General features: G+C 39.0%; 1 protein-coding gene and 1 non-coding gene across 10 annotated transcripts in view; both read left to right on the top strand.

Moving 5' to 3' along the window:
* Positions 1 to 22,164, top strand: part of LOC5572892 (sodium-dependent dopamine transporter) — a 116,246-nt gene that overhangs the window by 88,082 nt on the left and 6,000 nt on the right. For all 9 annotated transcript variants that reach the window (XM_021840515.1, XM_021840520.1, XM_021840517.1 and 6 more), the window contains 5 exons: positions 16,093 to 16,227; positions 16,285 to 16,573; positions 16,631 to 17,008; positions 17,067 to 17,304; positions 17,369 to 17,597. In XM_021840515.1, the coding sequence (XP_021696207.1) occupies positions 16,093 to 16,227; positions 16,285 to 16,573; positions 16,631 to 17,008; positions 17,067 to 17,304; positions 17,369 to 17,597 (1,269 nt within the window). The remainder of the gene's footprint in view (positions 1 to 16,092; positions 16,228 to 16,284; positions 16,574 to 16,630; positions 17,009 to 17,066; positions 17,305 to 17,368; positions 17,598 to 22,164) is intronic.
* Positions 13,268 to 13,339, top strand: Trnaa-agc. Its single transcript has one exon. It is a non-coding gene; the product is annotated as a tRNA-Ala (tRNA).

Consider the following 22,164-nt stretch of genomic DNA (forward strand, 5'->3'; position numbering starts at 1 on the left):
TGCCACCCATGGCACGCTTTTGATATAATAGAATCCAAGAAATCTCGCCTAGTTTCACGTCACACTTGCTCGTCCCGTCCCCGACCAAGGATCCGCGAAGCGGTTAAAGTGAAATCACACATAATCCTCCGAGCCCAGAAGAGCCACTCCCCCAACTATAGTCAGCCGATCCAGCCAGCGTGACGACAAGGACGTCACGGTGTATCTAAAACCGTTATCAACGAAAAATGAGGGACCTTCCTTAGCCGAGTGATTAGAGTCCGTGGCTACAATGCTGAAGGTGCCTGGGTTCGATTCCCGGCCGGTCCAGGATCTTTTCGTAATGGAAATAACCATGACTGGGCATAGAGTATTATCGTACCTGCCACACGATTTACGTATGTGGCCATTTGTATGGGTTTTTCCATGTTTGAAAAAATGTTTCTATGTTTTCAAACAAAAAATACAAAAAAAATGAGGAATTTATTTGTCTATGATATTTTATCAAAACAATAAATAAACATTTATTAAGAGTTTGCTATTTATTTTTTTTCTGGAAAAGTTAACATTAGTTATTGCGATTATTTTGAGAATTTTCCGTTCTGCCGCCAAGTTCTACCGTAGCTGTCAAAGTTCTACCGCAGACTTGAAAATCATTGTATCATTGAACGAAACCATCTAATCAAAGTATGCTAGTAGAGTCCAAAGCATTGAAAAGCAACAGAAAACAACCGTCATGAGCGTGATTTCCAAAGTATCATCGAAGCCGATCGATGATGCTTTGTGAACATTAGTAATGTGACAGCTGCGGTAGCTTTCTAGAACTCTCAGTTGATAAGTGTGAAAGTGCTTGGAACACTTAGCTGACAAGCAGGCTCTGCCTAGAACCTAGAATTCATAAAAAATATAACTAGTAGAATCCTGGTGAGCGGTCAGTCAAATATTATTGGATTAAACAACTCGTAACTTTAAATACTGCAGTTCATTTTGAAAAACTTCAAAGAATTCTATGATATTATCCAAATGCTATGTAACAATTCTCAATTCAAATATCTTAAGAACCCATCCCGCAACGAAAGTGAACGTAGAACGGAAAGTTATCTTTGAAATTGCAATATATGACGTTATTGCAAATTTTCAGTGTACTTTAATATTTTACTTATAGTTTTTTGTTTTAAAAATGAGTGTTTTGATTTACTGCTGAACATAACTTGTTTTAAGTTTTGACTTCTGAGTCGAGTCTACTACACGACACTGAAGGCGGCCTTACAGTTGAGGTTGAAATACGCGTATCTGTCAAAGGATACAAACACTCGTGGAATTCAATGATATAGAACTAAATTTGGGTTTCATTTATTGATAGGGAAAGTGTACCAGTTATGGCCATAGTGGTTCCCTATTTGGCCATATGCAAAATTTGGATAACTTTTACATTTTTAATCTTTTTGAATGTTTAAACATCAAGATTTATCCTTTATTTTACTGCTAAAACACAAAAGATTTTTCAAAATGTGAAGGCATTCAAGATATCACGTATGGCGAAATAGGGAACCACTATGGCCATAATTGGTACACCTACCCTAGGTTTTTCACTAAACAGCTCGAAGATTCATTATCATGAACATATATTATGGAAATAGCCCTAAATTTGCATACCACTTTGACTTCCTCGTTGCAACATTTTCACCACAAAGAGGATGCTAGGATACCATTGATTTGTGAGTACAGAAATTATGTTCATTTTTATCGCTAATATCGATTTCTCATACACCGTGGCGTGAAAGTGACGACGACCAGTTTAGTACGGTTGAGTGAACATAGAGCATATAAAGACGTTCTCCGGACGTGTTTTTGGGGAGCCGGACTTGGCCAAATCGTCGCTGCTCCAGAACGAGGTGTGACGATGCGTGTGAAAAACAAGACCAAAAGTCGTCATCTACACACACCCCCATTTCCTTCAAAGACGTTCCAAATCGAATACATACCGGGTGGTGTGGGGGAAATATCAACCAAAGATGCATCAAGAAAAAAGAGACCCGATTAGAGGACGAAAAGAAAAGAGGAAATTTCCGCTTTTCTCAAAGTCGTGCCACTTAACTTTGGCTTTGCGGTTGTTCTGGACGATTTCAGTGCCGGGGCTGGGTGGAAATGGGGGAGGAAATGAATCGTACAGAATCTGTCACATTCATTCGTAGCGAACGGCTCTCAACCGGCAAAATTGGCGAAGGACGTGAGTAGTGGCTTGGATCGTACAGTGTGTTCCATTATGAAATATCAGATTTGATATACTTTCGAACTCATGGTTGTATAAAAAACATTTTTTGATTAATTTGGATTGGAAGCTGTCACAGCTTTTTGAAAACGCTCGCGGCTATGAAGCAAATCCATGCAATAGGTGTTTTGGTTCAATTTAGCAGGGCCCAGGACCTTTGAGTGCTGGAGTTTTTTTTTAGATTTCCATGGTTAAAGCACAGATAAACAGACGTACTACTTAGATTGAATTTCTTCACCCTATTCACACCATCATCATCTGGTGAGCATGATGGACGAAATACTGTTTTGTGCAATAGGGTCTGTAAATGGCGGTAGTTAAACACAAAGAACAACGATGCGCACGCCTCTGGTTGTGAGGATTGAAACACAGCTCAGAAATAACATGTGATTCATACTTGAAAAATCACAATATTTTAAACATCGTGTTTGGAATTATTGAAAATTCTTCATGTTGCGAAAAATGGTATAAACTTATTATGGAAATATTTTGAAAACGCTTAGTTTTACTAAAACATGTTATTCCACAAACTTGTGTATTTTATCAAATGGCACGATTTCGCAGAAAGCCATATTGCTTTAAATGTTTTCATTTAAGAACTATTTCTAATTCAAAATTTTACAATTTTTGTCAAAATTCTACGATATGCGATAACGCAATTATGAACTTATTCAAACTTATGTATAAAAAACTCCAAATTTCCTGCTGAGCATATCGATAGTAACATCCTGGGAGGATGGCACAAATACTTCACACAAAATTTGATACAAAAATTTCCAAACTGCAAGATAACTCCAGTTTGCCAACGACAATCAAGGCAGGCTTGTTAAAAATCGCTAGTTTTCATTGGTTGTGTAACTTCGATCTTTCTGGACAAACATTGAAAAGGGCCACAGTTTTCTATGCGTTCGATTTTCAGTTATATTGAAAACAGTTAAAGGAGCCTCATTCCAATACGTTATATTCAATTAGAATAAACGGTGCTCTCGTGACGTTACCTTTGAATATGCATGAATTGATTCTAATTCGATTTTTGCTACTTGTGATGAAATTCAAAAAGATGCTTATCATTTATCATGTTTGTCCATTGTTTAAGATCTGGGTTCAGAGTGACAGTTCGTGAAAGCAAAATCTCGGCTCACTGTGACGTAAAGAAATTTTGTATTGGTTTCTCCCTCCCAGGTAACATCCAAGTGTGAAAATTTCAGGTCAACCTGTCTTATATTAGCTGAGATCGAAGCCTTCATACTTGACAATTTTGTATAGAAAAACCACCAATGCCTACTTTATTCTGTCCGGTGCTGTAGGGGTTCTTGGGGTAATATGCACTGCCGGAGCAAAACGCAAGCTTTCCCGTTCATTTCACTTTTGAAAGTGATGAACTGTGAATTTATTAATAATCTTTAACCATAAAACAGATGATTGGAGAGTGGGTTAGATGTTGATGAGATAAATGGTCGAAATAACACAACGATTTCTATTTTCCATAACATTTTCTGTTAAGCACCCGGTTGGAGTAACATGCACTCCGCTGGTAGGGGCAGACAGGCTTCTTCCTTGCTCTTGTTTTATCCTCTTTCTCTCCCTTTCAACGATCAACTACAAAAGAGAAGCGAATTTACCCATGGTCTAATCCACCGGTGTACTAAAATCACTCGGTCAAAGAATTTTGACACTAGAGCGGGTCCAGATCACGTGGAGATCATACGGGAGCGTGCCCCGCTCAAGTGTCACAATTCTCAGACCGAGTGAATTTAGTACATCGGTGGATTAGACCATTTTGCATTTGGCTAGTGCCAACGTTCCTCTCCACTCTCTCAGTCACGAATAATACAATGAACATCGAATGCTGACTCATAATGAACCGATGCACGAGTTCACGAATCTGACTTTTGAGCGGTGCCTAGTTCGCTCGTTACCTTGGTCACATGGCACCGCTTAAACGTCAAATAGTGAACTGGCGCATTGGTCCATTGTTAAGAGCGTACGAGCTTGCTCCATCTATCAGATCAAATAGATCAAAATGAAGCCTGGGGGCAGAACGATTCATTCCAAAATAAACTGCAATCATAAAAGCAAGGTTGCGGATCATCACAACGAATGGTCTAATCCACCGGTGTACTAAAATCACTCGGTCAAAGAATGTTGACACTAGAGCGGGTCCAGATCAAGTGGAGATCATACGGGAGCGTGCCCCGCTCAAGTGTCACAATTCTCAGACCGAGTGAATTTAGTACATCGGTTGATAAGACCATCGAAGCACGCTGTGTTTTTCCATCATCGCAGATGGAAAATAATACAAGGTTGAGATTCTCTTCTCGTGTGCAAACGCTTGTCTCTCACGAGCGGGAGTTCATCATTCGGTTTTATGCATTTGCGACATGCTCGCCTCTCAGTGAGTTACCGCCGTTTGGGAACCGAACAAGTGTCACTCACTCTTCTGGTCGCTATTGCACAAATTTCTCTGGTCCCAAACTATCCAATTAGGTACTCTTTATGGCTGTTTTTTATTAGTCAAGAGTGCAATTCTCCATTCGCGACGAGCGTTCACGGTGATGCGGTACATTGAGCTGGGTGCTTGACTGGTGGATCTACTATCGCTAGCAGTTCAGTAGTCGCGCTGTTGTATTTTGTGCAACACAAGCGAAAAACCTCGCTTTGCGTACACAGGATCACCGCGGTGCATCTAGCGGTGGTCAACCGGCGGCGACCAGAAAGTTGAATAGGATTTCTCTTGGATGATATTGTCCACAAAGTTTTTGTTACAAAGCCCATCTTAAGCAATTGATGTAAATCATAACCTGATTTGCTGTTGAAAAGAAAAGTAATTGCATTAATCAGGCCTGCCCAACCTTTTTGGCTCCTTTTTGACATAAATGGTTGCCGCGTTCGCTATAATAGTCCGATTGGAAATATAAATACCTCAAATAAAAGCTTGGTATTATATCTGATCGATCCATGTATAAAAATTTTAAGTTGTATCAAACTCTTCGTTACAGATGCAGTTAGGTCAAAAAATTGGTCTGGCCCGCCATGGAATAGCAATCCTTTGAAAAGCTGTTTTAAGGGACCATCATAGTAACCATGAAATTTTGTTTCTAGTATGGTTCCATGAGTCGATATCGAGTCATGGAACATCGACTCTTGGAGGTATCACTGTAGTACATTTTTCTCTAAAATCAACAGTTTCGGAGTTAGAATTTTTCAAATGAGTTGCATTCAAAAATCTATAGGCCATTTTCAAATGTCATTCTCGAGTCAAAATTATCGATTTTTCTATGGAAAACACTTATTCTACCATACCAAAAACATGTGCAAAATTGAATCAAAATCGAAGATTATCGAGTGCGATTTTTTTTTTCGACTCATCCTGGATGGAATTCGTCAGCTCTGTGTCAGTAAAAAGCTGCACTCCTGTGCAAAAGTTTGGGCTCACCCCTTAAAAAACATAACACTGCTTGGTTTTTTTTCTATCATTTTGTCACAATAACCTTTATGTCATAAGTGACTATCTATGGGATGGAGTTCGATCCCAGGTCCTTGGCGTGAGTTCTAACCACTACGCCAGGCCCGTCCCCAACTGCTTACTGTAGGCCTACTAGTTTTAAAAAAAATTGCTAAACATATTCAAAATGTCAGTGAGCGAAATTAGGAAAGTGCCAGAAATATGGATACTTAACGGTAAAATATTTTTTTTTTTTGCTCAAATATATACAAAGTAACATAAACTTATTGCATTTTGAATAAGCTGTATTTATTTTAATTTGGACATAGAGAAATGGACAAAACACTTTTATATGTTTTTAGGGGGTGCTCAAACTTCTGCAGGGACCAAATTGGGAACGAAATCAATGTATTTTTGAGCCAGTCAACATTGAGAAATCCTGTGCATCATCAAGGTCCTATGCACTGAGGATTGAAAGTAGATAACATGAATGATATGCGCTGCATAAGTAGTGTTTAGGTAGAAGAACTCCTTGCCCCACTGGGTGACCTATGTTGAATGATCATTTATCAAATATATAATAGACTTACCAATATGCATGATGCGCACAACGCCATCATCGTCCGAGAAAGACAAATTTATGCCCAACACCGACTTCGAATGCCGAGTAGCTGCATCGATTTTGCGACCAACAACTCTTTGTCGCAGAATTTCTGCGGCGCGGTGAATCAATGAAGGAAGTGTGTTTCGCGAGATGGTTAGTCCACAAGCTTTCCACAAGGGACCCAGCAGAAGGTTGGCACCACCCCATTCGGGATAACGAATCGGAAGGTTGTGCTCGGTTACCATTTGTAGCGTACCAAGCACTACATCGCTTCTGGTTGTCTCCACTTGCACCTTGCACACTTTTGCACGTTTCGTCGTTTTTTCACCACTCTCACTGATTACTATATCCAAACGCTTGGCCACTTCCGGATGGCAGACATTAATGTGCCGTTTGAAATTTCCCGGATTAAAAACTGCCTGTTCGTACACGCACTTTCGTTCCGCGTCGATAGCGGCCAGGCAACGATATTTCGTACCATTATTGTCCTTCACTTCTTCTACGGCGTCAGCAATTTTTCTTTTTAAGCTCCCACGATTATTAACTTTACCACTCATTTTGAACCGGTCCGATTCCACTTGCGGCGAGTGTTTGACTAAACTCACGGCGAACGTTCGTTGCTGCTTGTCCTCTTCCCCGATCGCAACATTTCGGGAAGAACGACTAGAGTCGAGCAAAACTGAGTGGCAGAATGGGCAAACACTCCACGCGCACGAGGCACTCACAAAACCTCCCGATGAAGTTATCGGTTCGCTCATTCGGGAATAATGTTTTGCTCTCTCTATTACGAACGCGTTCGGAAACGGCAATCGATTTCGAGTCGTACGATGCGAGTAATCTGGCATAAAAGTTAGTCATCAAAAACTCGTGTTTTCATAATAAATAAAATTTCGTTTAAAATACGATGGTGGATCTTGCCTCAATGTTGTGGTGCATTCTGTCCCAAAAAGTGATGCATCGTGCTCCTCATCAATCATAAATTCACGCAAAAGTAGTGTTTGAAAAAAGTTAAATTTTCCAACAATCTAGTGTAATTATGATAAAAACTCGCTCAACACCATGGAGGGTAAACTCAAAACAACTAGATTCGTGCATTAAAATACTACATACCCCTATGGGGGATTAGGCGGTCATAAATCGCAAAATTTTGTTTCCTAAAACGTTTTCTGTTATTTGCTATTTATTAGGTACTTACAACATTATTGAGAAAAATACAAAATTTGAAGATGCTACTTGCTTAAGTTTCTGAGATATACAGTATCAAAGTCACCTTTTTCTCCGAGTTCATTGAAAAAATAAATTTTTCTTTAATGCACTTCATCTACATACGTTCCCATAAAGCAGAGGTTCCCAAACTTTCTTAGATCGTGGCGCCCTTAGCAATTTTCTGCGAATGACGCGGCGCACCGGAACAAGAAACTGAAGGGAGAGGACTTCCTTATACATGAGATATTATTTTTTTTTGTATTTTTCTCACTTCTTACCAGAAATATAATACTTTAAATATGGACAAAACAACACCAAAATAACTCGCAGTGCGCATCGTACCTTCGTGCTGTGCGTACACGAATTCTCTCTGCTCTTGGAAGTTTTCTTAAAAACTACCTAAAGCAATAAAACGGTACTTTTCAGTGCTACTAAAACAGTACTTTTCAGTACTATTTTTTCTACTATTGATCCCTTTACGATCCTTGTTTGGACCCGTGCCTTCGATTTTTCGTTGGACCCGTTGGCGAAAGCTAGCGGTGGTAATCCTTCTTGGACACCGTCTTGGGAAAAAACCTTTCGAAGGTCACGTCTTCTTTCGTTTATTAATTAAACATGGTATCAACAACAAACAAAAGGAAGGGTGAATCTCTGAATTCACTACTTCCTTCCAAAAAAGTGGGTTTTAAAACTGTCACTACACGTGGCAAGAATGGAAGAAAGGACGCTTCCCCGGAATGCACACTTTCTTCCAAGGGTGAAATGAATAATTGTATCGAAATGAGCAATCAGTTCGATGCTCTAGACAAATTTTCCGAACACCAAATCGAAGCAGCCTCTAGCCCACGCTCTTTGATTCAAGTGAGGAAGCAAAGAGTGCCGCCTATCGTGGTCAGTTGTTCCGAATTTGGGGGATTTAGGCAGGAGATCTTGAACTCCATTAGGGGAATCAAGGTTTCCTTCCAAATCGCAAAGAAAGGAGACTGTCGCGTTTTGCCGGAAACTCTTAAAGATCGTGAGCTTCTTCTCAAACATCTTGAAGAGAAGAAGCACAAATTTTTTACTTATGACGACAAAACTGAACGTTTGTTCAAAGTTGTCTTGAAAGGTCTCTCAAGTGACTATAAATCACCTGAAGAGATCAAAAATGGAATAAATGATTTACTTGGATTTTCCCCAGTCCAAGTAATCATTATGAAAAAGAGAACCCAATCTGGCATTGTTCGGAAAGGGCTTTCTCAAGAATTTTATTTAGTTCACTTTAACAAAAAAGAACTAAATAATATTAAAGCTTTAGAAAAAGCAAAACTTTTGTTTGATGTCCGTGTGACATGGGAACATTTCCAGAAACCTGGAGGAAATTACCAGAACCCCACTCAGTGCCGTCGGTGCCAAAAGTGGGGTCATGGTACAAAAAATTGTCGCATGGATGCTAAATGCATGATTTGCGGAGGTTCTTCTCACGCCAAAGACGTCTGTCCAGTGAAGGAAGATACCACCAAATACATATGTTGTAATTGCGGGGCTAACCATAAGTCCAATTTTTGGAATTGTCCTTCACGCAAAAAGGTCATTGAGGCTCGTGCCAGGCAGATGAAAGATAATATCCGTTACGATAACGGTCGTTTCCGGAATTTGCCTGGTAGAGTATCGAACAATGCTCATTTTTCAGTTAACGATCGCTTGATCATGAATCATACCCATCAGGAAGATCAAAATCATGCTCATTCACAAACTAATTTTAATCCGTCGGGTAGCCGTTCGAATCTTTCTATTTCGAATGTATCTACCCACGGTAAATCCTTTGCCGATATCGTAGCAGGAAATTCGAACTCCTCCCCTGTTCGATCCATGGGTACCCATTCTACTTGTTTCAAATCAAATGGAAAAAACCCTACCGCCACAGGTAACTCCACTTCTTCGTCTACCGGAAATTCCAATGGGAAATCACATGACATGTCTGCCTCTGATTTTAATTTTCTAACTGAACAATTGAATCTAATGATTGATGCAATGTTCAAAGCCACCACTATGACTGAAGCAGTCCAAGTAGGTGTAAAATTTACAAATCAAATTGTTATTGGATTACGTTTTTCTAATGGATCCAAATAATAATTTAAATATTTTAAATTGGAATGCTCGTTCTCTGAATGGTAAAGAGGACGAGCTATTTAATTTTCTTACAGTTCATAACGTGCATATAGCAGTTATTACCGAAACGTATTTAAAACCTGGATCTAAACTCAAAAGAGATCCTACCTTTTTTGTTTATCGTAATGATCGACTTGATGGGGCATGTGGGGGAGTTGCAATCATCATTCATAGGCGTATAAAACATCAACTGTTTTCGTCATTTGAAACTAAAGTTTTTGAAACTTTAGGTGTTTCTATTGAAACACAGCTTGGTAAATATACTTTCATAGCTGCCTATTTGCCTTTTCAATGCTCTGGGCAGCAAGTTTATTTGCTCCAAACTGACTTGCGTAAATTGACTCGCAATAAGTCAAAATTTTTTGTCATTGGTGACTTTAATGCCAAACATCGGTCTCTTCTAGAAATCCATCTACGATTGATTTGGTCTTAACCGACTCTAGTCATCTTTGTAGCCAACTGATTACTCATGCTGATTTTGATTCTGATCATGTCCCTGTTACATTTCAAATATCCCAAGAAGCGATTCTCAATCCTATCAGCTCCTCTTTCAATTATTTACGAGCCGACTGGAATATATATAAAACGTATGTTGACTCCAATCTTGATGTTAACATTTCTTTAGAAACTAAACTTGATATTGACAATGCTCTTGAAACTTTAACAAATTCCATTGTTGAAGCCCGGAGCATTGCAATTCCAAAATGTGAAGTAAAATTTGAATCCGATGATCTTAAACTCTTGATCCGTCTTAAAAACGTGAGGAGAAGGCAATTTCAACGCACTCACGATCCTGCTATGAAAATTATATGGCAGGATTTGCAGAAAGAAATCAAGAAACGTTTTGCTCAATTAAGAAACAAAAAAATTTGAAAATAAAATTTCTCAATTGGACCCTGGCTCTAAGCCCTTTTGGAAATTATCTAAAATCTTGAAAAAACCTCAGAAGCCTATACCGGCATTGAAAGAGGAAAACAAATTATTACTAACTAATTGCGAAAAAGCTCAAAAACTTGCTATGCAGTTTGAAAGTGCGCACAATTTTAATTTAGGACTTACTAGTCCAATTGAAAATGAAGTTACTCAGGAGTTCGAAAATATTCTCAATCAAGAGAACGTTTTCGAAAATGCCTGGGAGACTGATTTGGAAGAAGTGAGAACTATTATTAAAAAAATCAAAAATATGAAAGCTCCTGGCGATGATGGAATTTTCTACATCCTCATCAATAAACTTCCAGAAAGTAGCTTATCATTTTTAGTTGATATATTTAACAAATGTTTTCAATTAGCATATTTTCCTGACACATGGAAAAATGCTAAGTTGTTCCAATTTTAAAACCAGACAAAAATCGTGCAGAAGCTTCTAGCTATCGTCCAATCAGTTTGCTTTCCTCCATCAGTAAACTTTTTGAAAAGGTTATTTTGAACAGAATGATGGCCCACGCCCACATCAACAAAAATTCAATTTTTACCAAAAAACAGTTCGGATTCCGCCATGGACATTCGACCACTCATCAACTTTTACGTGTAACAAATTTGATCCGTTCCAACAAATCTGAAGGCTATTCTACTGGTCTTGCTCTTCTAGACATAGAAAAAGCATTCGACAGTGTTTGGCATGAAGGTTTGATTGTAAAATTAAAAAACTTTAATTTTCCAACATACATTGTTAGAATAATTCAAAGTTATCTGTCAAATCGTACACTTCAGGTTAATTATCAGAACTCCAGATCTGAAAGACTTCCTGTAAGAGCTGGTGTTCCTCAAGGCAGCATTTTGGGACCAATATTATACAATATTTTCACATCTGACTTACCTGAGCTACCTCAGGAATGTCAAAAATCTTTGTTTGCGGATGACACAGGCCTCTCCGCCAAAGGACGAAGCCTGCGTGTCATCTGTAGTCGATTGCAAAAAAGTTTGGATATTTTTTCTTCATACTTGCAAAAATGGAAGATTTCTCCTAATGCTTCCAAAACTCAACTAATAATATTCCCACATAAACCAAAAGCTCTTTATTTGAAACCTTCAAGTAGACATGTTGTCACGATGAGAGGGGTTCCAATAAATTGGTCAGATGAAGTTAAGTATCTAGGGCTCATGCTAGATAAGAATTAAACTTTCAAAAATCACATTGAGGGCATTCAAGCCAAATGTAATAAATATGTAAAATGTCTCTATCCCCTTATTAATAGAAAATCAAAACTTTGTCTTAAGAACAAGCTGTTGATATTCAAACAAATTTTCAGGCCAGCCATGTTGTATGCTGTACCAATATGGACTAGCTGTTGTAATACCAGGAAGAAAGCTCTGCAGAGAATTCAAAATAAAATTTTGAAAATGATTCTGAGGCTTCCTCCCTGGTATAGTACCAATGAGTTACATAGAATATCCAATGTTGAAACATTGGAACAAATGTCAAATACAATCATTAATAATTTCAGGCAAAAATCGTTACAATCTTCTATTGCCACGATTAATGCGTTATATGTTTAGGTTAAGTTAGGTTAAGTATATTAAAAACGTTTTTTTTCTCTCTTATAAGCAGGTGAAATCAACTCACCTGTAAAAAAACTGAACTGCTACGGCAAATGAAATGTAATATGTTGTTAACAAAATGTTAATTAAATCTTCAATTTGTTTTACCAAATTAGGATGATAGTGTTGTCAAATAACACAGAACACCTAGATATAAGAAATGAATGTAATGTTTGAAATGATACTAATAAAGAAATTAATAAAAAACACCAAAATAACTTTGAGGATTATTAGGGTGTATTATGACGCTGGTTACGCGTATTTAATGCGGCCTTTTCCATTTTGATTTTGCCATAAATACCCATATTATATACGTGTAACGGTCTGTCCAAAATACTTTGATCATCCTACTTAAAACGAATAACTCAAAGTGATGTTTGGTGCAATTTCTAGACAGTTCGATTTCTTTTGGGGTTCAAAGTTTAATTGAGTTTTATTTTCAATGTCGATTTTCAAACGATATTGAGATATTCTAATTTATTCTGAATATACTCACACAAATATGCTGTTGCAAGTAAAATGTGAACTCGTGAAACTTTTGTTCTAACAAGTGAATTTTCTATTTCAATACTCATTAGAAAAAATGAAAGTTTTACTAAAAAAATACAACCAATGCACAAACGCAGAACTCTCCTGTTTCTGTAATTGTGAACGATTGATAATTTTCTTGCAATTATCCTGCATATTCCTTATTTTTTTGCAACTTATCAATAGTGCGAGAAGAAGAATCAGATAAAAAAAATGTAAAAAAGAAGCTCCAGTTTTCAAAACTTAAATAAAAAGTAGGATTGGACATTCTATATATGATCAATTTGTAATCGTGTCATCGAAAATGAGTGTTTTCATAACTGTGAATGTTGAATAAAATTTCTTAAATTGATGCTTATATTGAGCTGTTCAGTAATCCAATCCGCATGGTTATTAAATTAATTAACTCATTACGCGTGGTAAAGATGGACAATTTATGGGTGAAATTATGAAAAAAATCCACGTGCTCGGCTGGGATTTGAACCCAGGACTCTTGTATGTTAGACGAGCGCTTGTAACCAACTCAGTTATTGGGTCACCAAGTGGCTCGGTAGCTTAGTTGGTAAAGCGCTAGTCTAGCATACAAGAGTCCTGGGTTCAAATCCCAGCCGAGCACGTGGATTTTTTTCATAATTTCACCCATAATTTGTCCATCTTTACCACGCGTAATGAGTAAATTACACAGCTAAAAATATGTTGTAAAATTAAGTTTATTTTCATGCACATATTTGGAGCATCAAAATAAACCTAAATTTAAACGACCAATCCATTATTTTTCAATCGAATTCACTTTAAATTTACACGATCATGTAATATTCAACCATTTTTAGTTGAAAATTGAATGTATATTCATTTAAATTTACATGATGCTGTAACAACACACGAATTTAATTTATTTTTACAGTAGACTTCAGTTTACATCACATTGAAAATAAAATATTTTTTTCTGTGTAATTCAAATTTCTTGCTCGTCTTAAAAAAATCCGAGTATTACATAATGGTAACAATTTTAAAAATCTGCAGGTAACACTTCTGTTTTTATATCTGTGTAGCAAAACCATTTTACATTATATATTTTTCAAACAAACAATCTGAGCAAAAAAGTCTTGAATGCTGTATTTTGAGTCAATCAAATAAATACATTAATCATAATTACATCTTTTAAACACACCAACACTACCCTGCTTCCAGTAGATGATTTGATTCCTTGAAAGTAGCACCACTTTAGACAATGGACCTACATGCAACGCCCTGTGAAACAATCGGAAAACGTTCCTTACGAAAAGTTTCCCGGACTGAAGTGAAAATCGAAGTAACACTTCTCAGCACAATGCTTGACGACACTAACCGCACGGCCTCGAATGCCAAAAACAAGATCAATTTCAAAAGTTGTCAACAATGAATGACAGTCGCTGAAAACGGTTATAATCTGAACCCACATTATTTATATCCGAAAATTTGAAATGTTTTTTAAGATAATGGGAAGATTTCAAATTTAATCATGAATCAACTTGCGGCGCCCCTGAAGAAATGCTACGGCGCACCAGGGCGCCGCGGCGCACAGTTTGGGGAGTACTGCCATAAAGGGTTTTCACATAAGCTTTCTGTTGGACTATTAAAATAATGTCATATCGCTAATAAAAAATATTAAAACTGAAATAAATTGATTTTTTTTTAAATAATGCAAATTCCAACTTTGACAGTCAAGAACTTTTTTCCTCGCATTTCCCCACACTTCTTTTTAAATAGAATCCAAGCTTGAAACTTCCATAAAGAGATTCGGAATAATATTCCTCCATTAGGTATCTAGGAATCGCTCAATCGCTCTTTTTTGAGCACTAAAAAAATATGCTTGTTTGATTTCTTTGACAACTGCTTGTACCTAATACTGGCAATTGAGTTTTATATATGAGTAGAGTATTTCTCTGTTAGTGCTTTTGAAAATGATGCTATTGTTGATTGAATCGCTTCTGCAGTTAGAGAGATCATTTCGATCTCATCGCCAAGCAGGTTCTGGGTCAATTGGCAGTTCCCCAGCAGCTTGCTATATTTTTTACTACAAGGATTGTGTAACCGTTTGCCCTCAATGGCGACTGCTTCTATGTGCCTCGCGTTGCCTTCAGGACTTCGGCGTATTTTACCTGCTCCATTTTGATAAGGAGGGCTTCGCCCGTCTTTATCACTGTCTTTGATTTCGGTATGCAAAGTTTGTAATACAGAATATTTAAGGATATAATATGGAGTGGGGTCAATCAGATTTAGCTGGAATTTCTATAATCAAAGCCTGAAAACTACACGGATAGAAATCAGAATCCAAAAACAAGATTATGACGCATGATATCATGATTTCAAAGTGTTTTCAGCTTATACACCATGATTTAGACTCGTTGTATCATGAGTCAAATTGCCGTAACGCAACACACGCGTTATGTTTTCGTTGCCGATTGCTCGGAATCATGAATCACATGCCTAAAATCATGACTCGCGCATCCGTTTATGATCGAAAACATAAAAAAAAGCTAGAACGAAATACGAACCAAGAACCCTCTGATTGAGAGCCCCGTATCGTGGCCGTGGGCTTCGTGACCGTGCGGTTAGTGTCGTCAGGCAATGAGTGCATCGTGTCATGGGGTGTGGGTTCGATTCCCGCTGCAGCCATTGAAACTTTTCGTGAGGAATGTTTCTCGGCTGTATCATTGGAGCATGCTTGTCCGTTGTCTAGTGTTAAGTTACAGTCTGTGCAGCTCAATGGCTGAAGACGGTGTCCGTGTCTTTTTTTTTATACCACACTACCACTTTATCGTGTGGAAATTTAGGTGATCGAAACATATGAAACTATGCAATGCACCCGTTTAGTGTTGTCACTCTGGATGTTACGCTGATGAGGAATCATGATTATTACTCCGGGAACCATGATTTATAGTCCTGGTATCATGACCTAACCAAATTATGAATTTCATGACTTGTAAATCACGATTTGGGAATCAGATTTTTTTCCGGGTAGAGGTAAGTCATTTCCAAATTTTGATGTTTTTAATGTCACACACTTTACTGTGTGGCAGCAATAGCACTGAACCGCAACAAATCATACCGGATTGGGTGTGCGAAGAATAGCGTATACGAGAGTAAATGAGCGACTATAGAGTACAACGACGTCTGGATGATCTATGAGCATCATAAGTAGGATAAGCGGGCGGTAGCTGTGTTTGGGAAGTCACAGTTTCCGGTAGCAACAGGTTGCTCGTAAAACTGTGGAATACGTCTCTTTAAGAGCGCGCTTGGTTGCCAGAGAAAAACGAAATTACAACCATGTATCGTAGAATAAAGTAAGACAAATCTGTTAATTACGTTTTTTTCCCTATATTTCAGGCGCTTTCCTTGTTCCTTATTGTGTGATGCTGTTAGTCGGCGGAATTCCTCTCTTCTACATGGAACTGGCGCTTGGTCAGTTCAACCGGAAAGGTGCCATCACTTGCTGGGGTCGTCTAGTTCCTCTTTTCAAAGGTTTGCAACAATTGATGCAATTCTTTTAGAGGTTTTAACAAATCCATATCCCTACAGGTATCGGCTACGCGGTCGTCCTCATCGCATTCTACGTCGATTTCTACTACAACGTGATCATCGCTTGGTCGCTGAGGTTCTTCTTCGCTTCGTTTACCAGTCAGCTGCCTTGGACGCTGTGTGACAATAGCTGGAACACGATCCTGTGCAAACCGTTCGAGTTTGGTGGTCCCAACAAGACTGCCGTAGCGGCGACGGTGGCCTCGGTCAATGGGACCTTTGCCAACACGTCCATTGCGCTGTCCAACGAAACGGTTAAATTTGCCTCGGCAGCGTCGGAGTACTTCAAGTAAGGCACGCATCATCAACCCCTCTAAACAGTACTCTAACAACTATATCGTTTCAGTCGTTATATCCTGGAACTGGACAAAAGCGCAGGTCTTCACGACTTGGGCACCATCAAGTGGGACATGGCGCTGTGTCTACTGGCCGTCTACCTAATTTGCTATTTCTCGCTGTGGAAGGGAATCAGTACGTCCGGAAAAGTGGTTTGGTTCACGGCTCTCTTTCCGTACGCGGTGCTGTTGATCCTGTTGGTTCGTGGAATTACTCTTCCGGGTTCGGCTGATGGCATCAAGTACTATTTGAGTCCCCGATTCGATATGATCGAAAAACCGGAAGTGTGGGTCGATGCAGCTACCCAGGTGTTTTTCTCGTTGGGACCGGGTTTTGGTGTGCTGCTGGCGTATGCTTCGTACAATAAATATCACAACAACGTTTACAAGTAAGTATTTTGTCTGACATGACTGGATTATTCCGGACTGAATCGTTTTGTTTTTCAGGGATGCTATTTTGACCAGCTGCATCAACTCGGCCACTAGCTTCGTAGCTGGATTTGTGATTTTCTCGGTCCTTGGATACATGGCGCACGCCAGTGGGCAAGATATTGAGGACGTTGCAACGGAAGGCCCTGGATTGGTGTTTGTGGTGTATCCGGCTGCGATTGCCACCATGCCCGGTAGCATCTTTTGGGCGTTGATTTTCTTCATGATGCTGTTGACCCTGGGATTGGACAGTTCGGTAAGTCTCTCGCTAACTCAATTGCAAGGTTTGAACTGCAACTTTAATTCTCTCTTCGTTTCAGTTTGGCGGATCGGAAGCCATCATTACGGCTTTGAGTGATGAGTTCCCCAAAATTGGACGCAATCGGGAGATATTTGTGGCTGGTCTGTTTACGCTGTACTTCTTCGTTGGCTTGGCCAGCTGTACGCAAGGAGGATTCTATTTCTTCCAGTTGTTGGATCGGTATGCAGCGGGATATTCGATATTGATTGCTGTGTTGTTTGAGGCGATTGCAGTTTCATGGATTTATGGTACGTATTTCAACAATCTTATTGATTTATTCTTACAAAGCTTGGTTCATCTGAAATTCTTTGTATTCATAAAAAAGTAGTTTCAAAGGTTTTCGAAAACTGCCAAAGAGTTTGGGGGCGCATAGACCTTCCAAAGGAAATGAGATCTTGATCTTATTAAAACCACTTGCCATACTCCAGAAATCTTTGAAAACTCTACTCAGGAGTTTCTTCAGAATCTATGCAAAACCCTTGTCGCTCCATGAGAACCAATTGGAATTCGTGGTATCTTGTTGACAATTCAAAATCACTGGAACAGCTATAGGGAATGGCTCCAGGAATTATTCCGGGAATTTCTCCCAAGAACTCCTCTTAAGGTTTCTACAAGGATTTCCTCTGGGGCTGAGGATTTCCTTCATGGATTTCCTCCAGAAATTCCTCCGGAGATTTTTTCCACGAATTCCTCCGGGAGCTCCACCAGGAATTCCATCGGATATTCTCCATAGTTCCTCCTGGATTTGTTTTCGGAATTTCTGCAGGAATTTCCTAGAGTTCCTCCAGCATTTCCTCAGAAATGATGCAGAGTTCCACTAGGTATTCTACTGAAGTAACTTCGAAGATTTCCCTACATTTCCTCCGAGAATTCCTTCAAAGTTCTTTAGGAAGTTTCTCGAGAGTTTCTCTGGGAATTTATTTAGATTTCTTCCGGGAATTTCTCCAGAGTTCCTCGTATAATTCCTCCGGAGTTCCTCTAGGATTTTTTTAAGTCCTTCCAGAAATTCTCAAGGATTTGCTCTGACAGTTCCTATGGATTTCATCCAGCAATTTTTCGGAATTTCCTCCGGATTTCCACCGAACATTCTTCTAGAGTTCTTCCAGAAGTTTCTATGGAGTTCCTACAGCAATTCATCTAGATTTCATCCAGTAATTCCTGGTAAGTTCCTCTGGAGCTCCATTGAGAATTGCTTCGAATTTCCTTCTTAGTTCTCCGGAGTTCGTCAAGCAATTACCCCGGAGTTCCTCTAGAAACGCCTCCGGAGTTCCTCCAGAAACGCATTCGGAGTTTTTCAAGGAACGCCTCCGGAGTTCCTCCATGATTTCCTTTGGAGATTCTCTATGTAATCTTTCGGAGTCTCGGAGTTGCTCCAGGAATTTTTTGTAGGTCTTCCAAGAATTTTCTCAAAATTCCTCCTGGAATTTTTTTAGATTTCCTTCGGAAATTCTTTTGGAGCTCCACCGGTAATTCCTTCAGATTTCCACCATAGTTCTTCCAGAAATTTTACCGGAGTTTCTCTTGGAATTCTGCAGAGTTCCTTCAGTAATTCCTTGAAATTCCTCCAGAGTTCCACTAGAAATTCTTCTGGAGTTACTCCAAGTATTCTCCTAGATTTCCTCCGGGAAATCTTCCTGAGTTACTTCGAGAAATCCTCCAGAATTCCTACGGGAATTTCTCAACAGTTTCTTTTAGAATTCCACCAGAGTTCCTTCAGAGTTCCTCCTTAAATCCTTCCGGAGTTCCCCTAGGAATTACTTTCTTCCAGAAATTCATCCGGAAGATCCTCCGAGTTTCACCAGGAATTGCTTCAAAGTTCTTCCATAAATTCTTCCGGAGTTCTCCCAGCAATTCATCTGGATTTGACCCAGCAATTCCCCGGTAGTTCCAATGGGGCTCCTCCGGGAATTCTTTCGAAGCTCCTTCATAGTTTCTCCAGGATTTTCACAGGAGTTCCTTTAGCAATCACCTTGCAGTTCCTACAGAAACGCCTCCGTAGTTTTTCTAGGAATAGCTCCTCTAGGAACTCCGGCCTCTACCTCATCAGTTATTCTTGGATTTTTTACAGATCTCCTCCAAGAATTCATTAAGAATTCCTTCTGGAAGTCCTTCGGAGCACCACCGGTTCCGGATCGGTAATTCCTTCAGGATATTCTTCGGAGTTTCTCCAGAAATTGTTCCGGGGTTTCCAGGAATTCCTCCAAATTTCCTCTGAATTTCTCAGCAGTTCTTCCGGAATAGTCTCCGGATCTCCAACGACAATTCCATCGCAATTTCTCCAGGAATCCCTTTGGAGTTCATCCGGGTACTTATTCGGTTTGGTTCTGCTTCAGAATTCTGATGACCAATCTATTATTCGTTTGTATTTATTGATTTGTTTGATTTGACTAAGTGTAGCAGGATCTTGGAAGTCTCGAGATCGAGAAAATGGAGGCTTGCAGCCATGGACCGAGTTGACTTTAGGACATTTCGTCGAAAGACAATTACTCGAATGACGTTTGGTCGAATGACATTTGGTCGAAAGTTCATTTGGTCGTTGAGAAATTTGGTCGAATAGTTTTATAATATTTCGTCAAATGATATTTATTCCAATGATGTTTGATCGTACTGACATTTGGTCGGAATATTAATTTGTATTTGTTGGTTGTTTTATTTCATGCGATTTGTTAGAATTTCAAATGTAATTCAGCCGTCAGAACCACCGCGCTGCTGTTGTGAACGAAAAGCGTGGTTTTTTTTTCAGCAATGTTGTACAAAATACAACAGCGCGACGACTGAAGTGTTAAATTAGTTCTGTTCAGTATGGGACCGTTGTTGATTTTTTTTATTGAATATATTATTCTTTCAAATACCATCATTCTTTGGGGAAAATGCCTTCGAATAATTTTTGTAGTTATTGTTTCGTTATTATTCAGTTATTCAAATATAATGCTTTGTTGAATTTATTATTCTTTCAAAATTTCATCGTTCTTCATATATAACTGCTGATCTTTATTAAATGGTACTAAGTGTTCGGGAACTTTTTTGATTTTCAGATCTTAAGTCGTACGAACTTGGTTAAGAATTTGAAAGCGGGGAGGAGACTAGGAAAGATTGGATATAGAACTATTTGATCACTTCAAATAGTTAGCATGAAATACACTTTTATACAGAGCAAATTTTGAAGACCAACGCTTACGACGAAGTGCTTCAAAAGTGCCACCTATATGATACTTTTTTCTACTCATTGTGAGTCAGGTTATTGTGACTTCTGGGTGAAATATATTTCTAGGGCAAATATGATGACGATGTCAATGACTTTAAATGATAAATAATTTAAAAAAAAAATATCAAACTAGGGATTCGTTTTTATTCAGTGTGACTTGTGAAGTGAGAAAAGTCGACTGAGGTGACAAAAGTTAAGTTGCTTCAATTTGAGATCAGCTTGTCGCGATTCATCCGACTCGCAGAATCAGCCTGAATGAGAAAAATGATAGCACGAAACACAATAACGCACGTAACGCAATCAGTGTGTATTAACGACAAATGTCACTTTGTAAAATAACCAGGCATTGCAGAATTCGCTCTCATTTGAGTATGGAGCATGATCAAAGCAAGCAAAGAAAAATGACCCATCTGTTGCGGTCCACGATCGTCATTGTATCGCAAGGTGTAACAAGTCTGATAAATGGAAGCAGCGAGCGAGAGCCCCAAAGAGAGAGCGACGATAAAATCCATTTTTCTCGCTTGTTTACCGTTGGGGATAGGTGTTTTTCTTTACTGGCACGATAAAAAATCCACGAACTTCCAATAGCATTAGTGTTCCCCAGGCTTGGAGCATGTTTAGAGGGGTTTTATCGTGCACTACTATCCCCCCAATCTGATCAAAGTTGTAGCAGTATACGATAAACAGTCTCTCATAATGTGCAGCATGTTATGATAGTTACAGAGAGCGATACGTGAGAGATTCTCTCAATTTTCTCAGGGTTCAATCCCTGAAAATAACCTTTTATGTCCTTTCGAAAAAATGTCATATGTTTCTCGAAGCAACTATATTCTTTTCGACCATAAATTCATTCAACGAAATGTCCATTCGACCAAATGTACTTTCAACTAAACGTCATTCGACTTAATTTTATTCAACCAAATGTCATATATTCGACCGAGTTAGTTGTTAGTTGTAGCGCAGGTCATGTCTGAAGGACGTAGCGCCATCAAAAGTAAAGTTGTATTTATTGAACACATTCGAAGTGGATCGAAAAAAATACAACAACCGGTGCAAGCGCGTGCAGTTAGGTCTATTTCTACTGGTCTTTTTAAGTTTGACAGGTCCATTTTTGGTATAAATTTGGACAAAACAAATTTACCACCTGTCAACTTGCCCTTTTGCCGATCTATATATCTATAAATATACTATTTCCTCTTATGTTGGTCAGTCTGCAACCCCAATCCACGGACTAAGCATTAAAATCTCCTCCGATTATTACGGCGTTCGACCGGTCAACTCGTCGGTTAGCATCTCCAATATTTGGGTGTATTTCTCCACTATCCATTTGGAACTCGATATTTGCGTTTATTCTACGTGTGGTGTGAGGTGAGAATGGTCGTTCTCGTAAAGCGAGGTGACAATTCTCGACTCGAGTGAAGTAACTCTTCGTGTTAACCTAATGGAGAGTCACTTCACTCGAGTCGAGTATTGTCATCTCGCGATACGAGAACGACAATTCTCACCTCACGCCACTCGTAGAATAAACCCAGTTATTCCTGTTGCTTGTATCGCGTTTTGCGGCTGTTATGGCGTCCTTATGTCCTGAGGTGGACATTGCTTTTGGTTTC

This window comes from Aedes aegypti, chromosome 2 (genome assembly GCF_002204515.2).
Source record: "Aedes aegypti strain LVP_AGWG chromosome 2, AaegL5.0 Primary Assembly, whole genome shotgun sequence".
NCBI classification, from domain to species: Eukaryota; Metazoa; Arthropoda; class Insecta; order Diptera; family Culicidae; genus Aedes; species Aedes aegypti.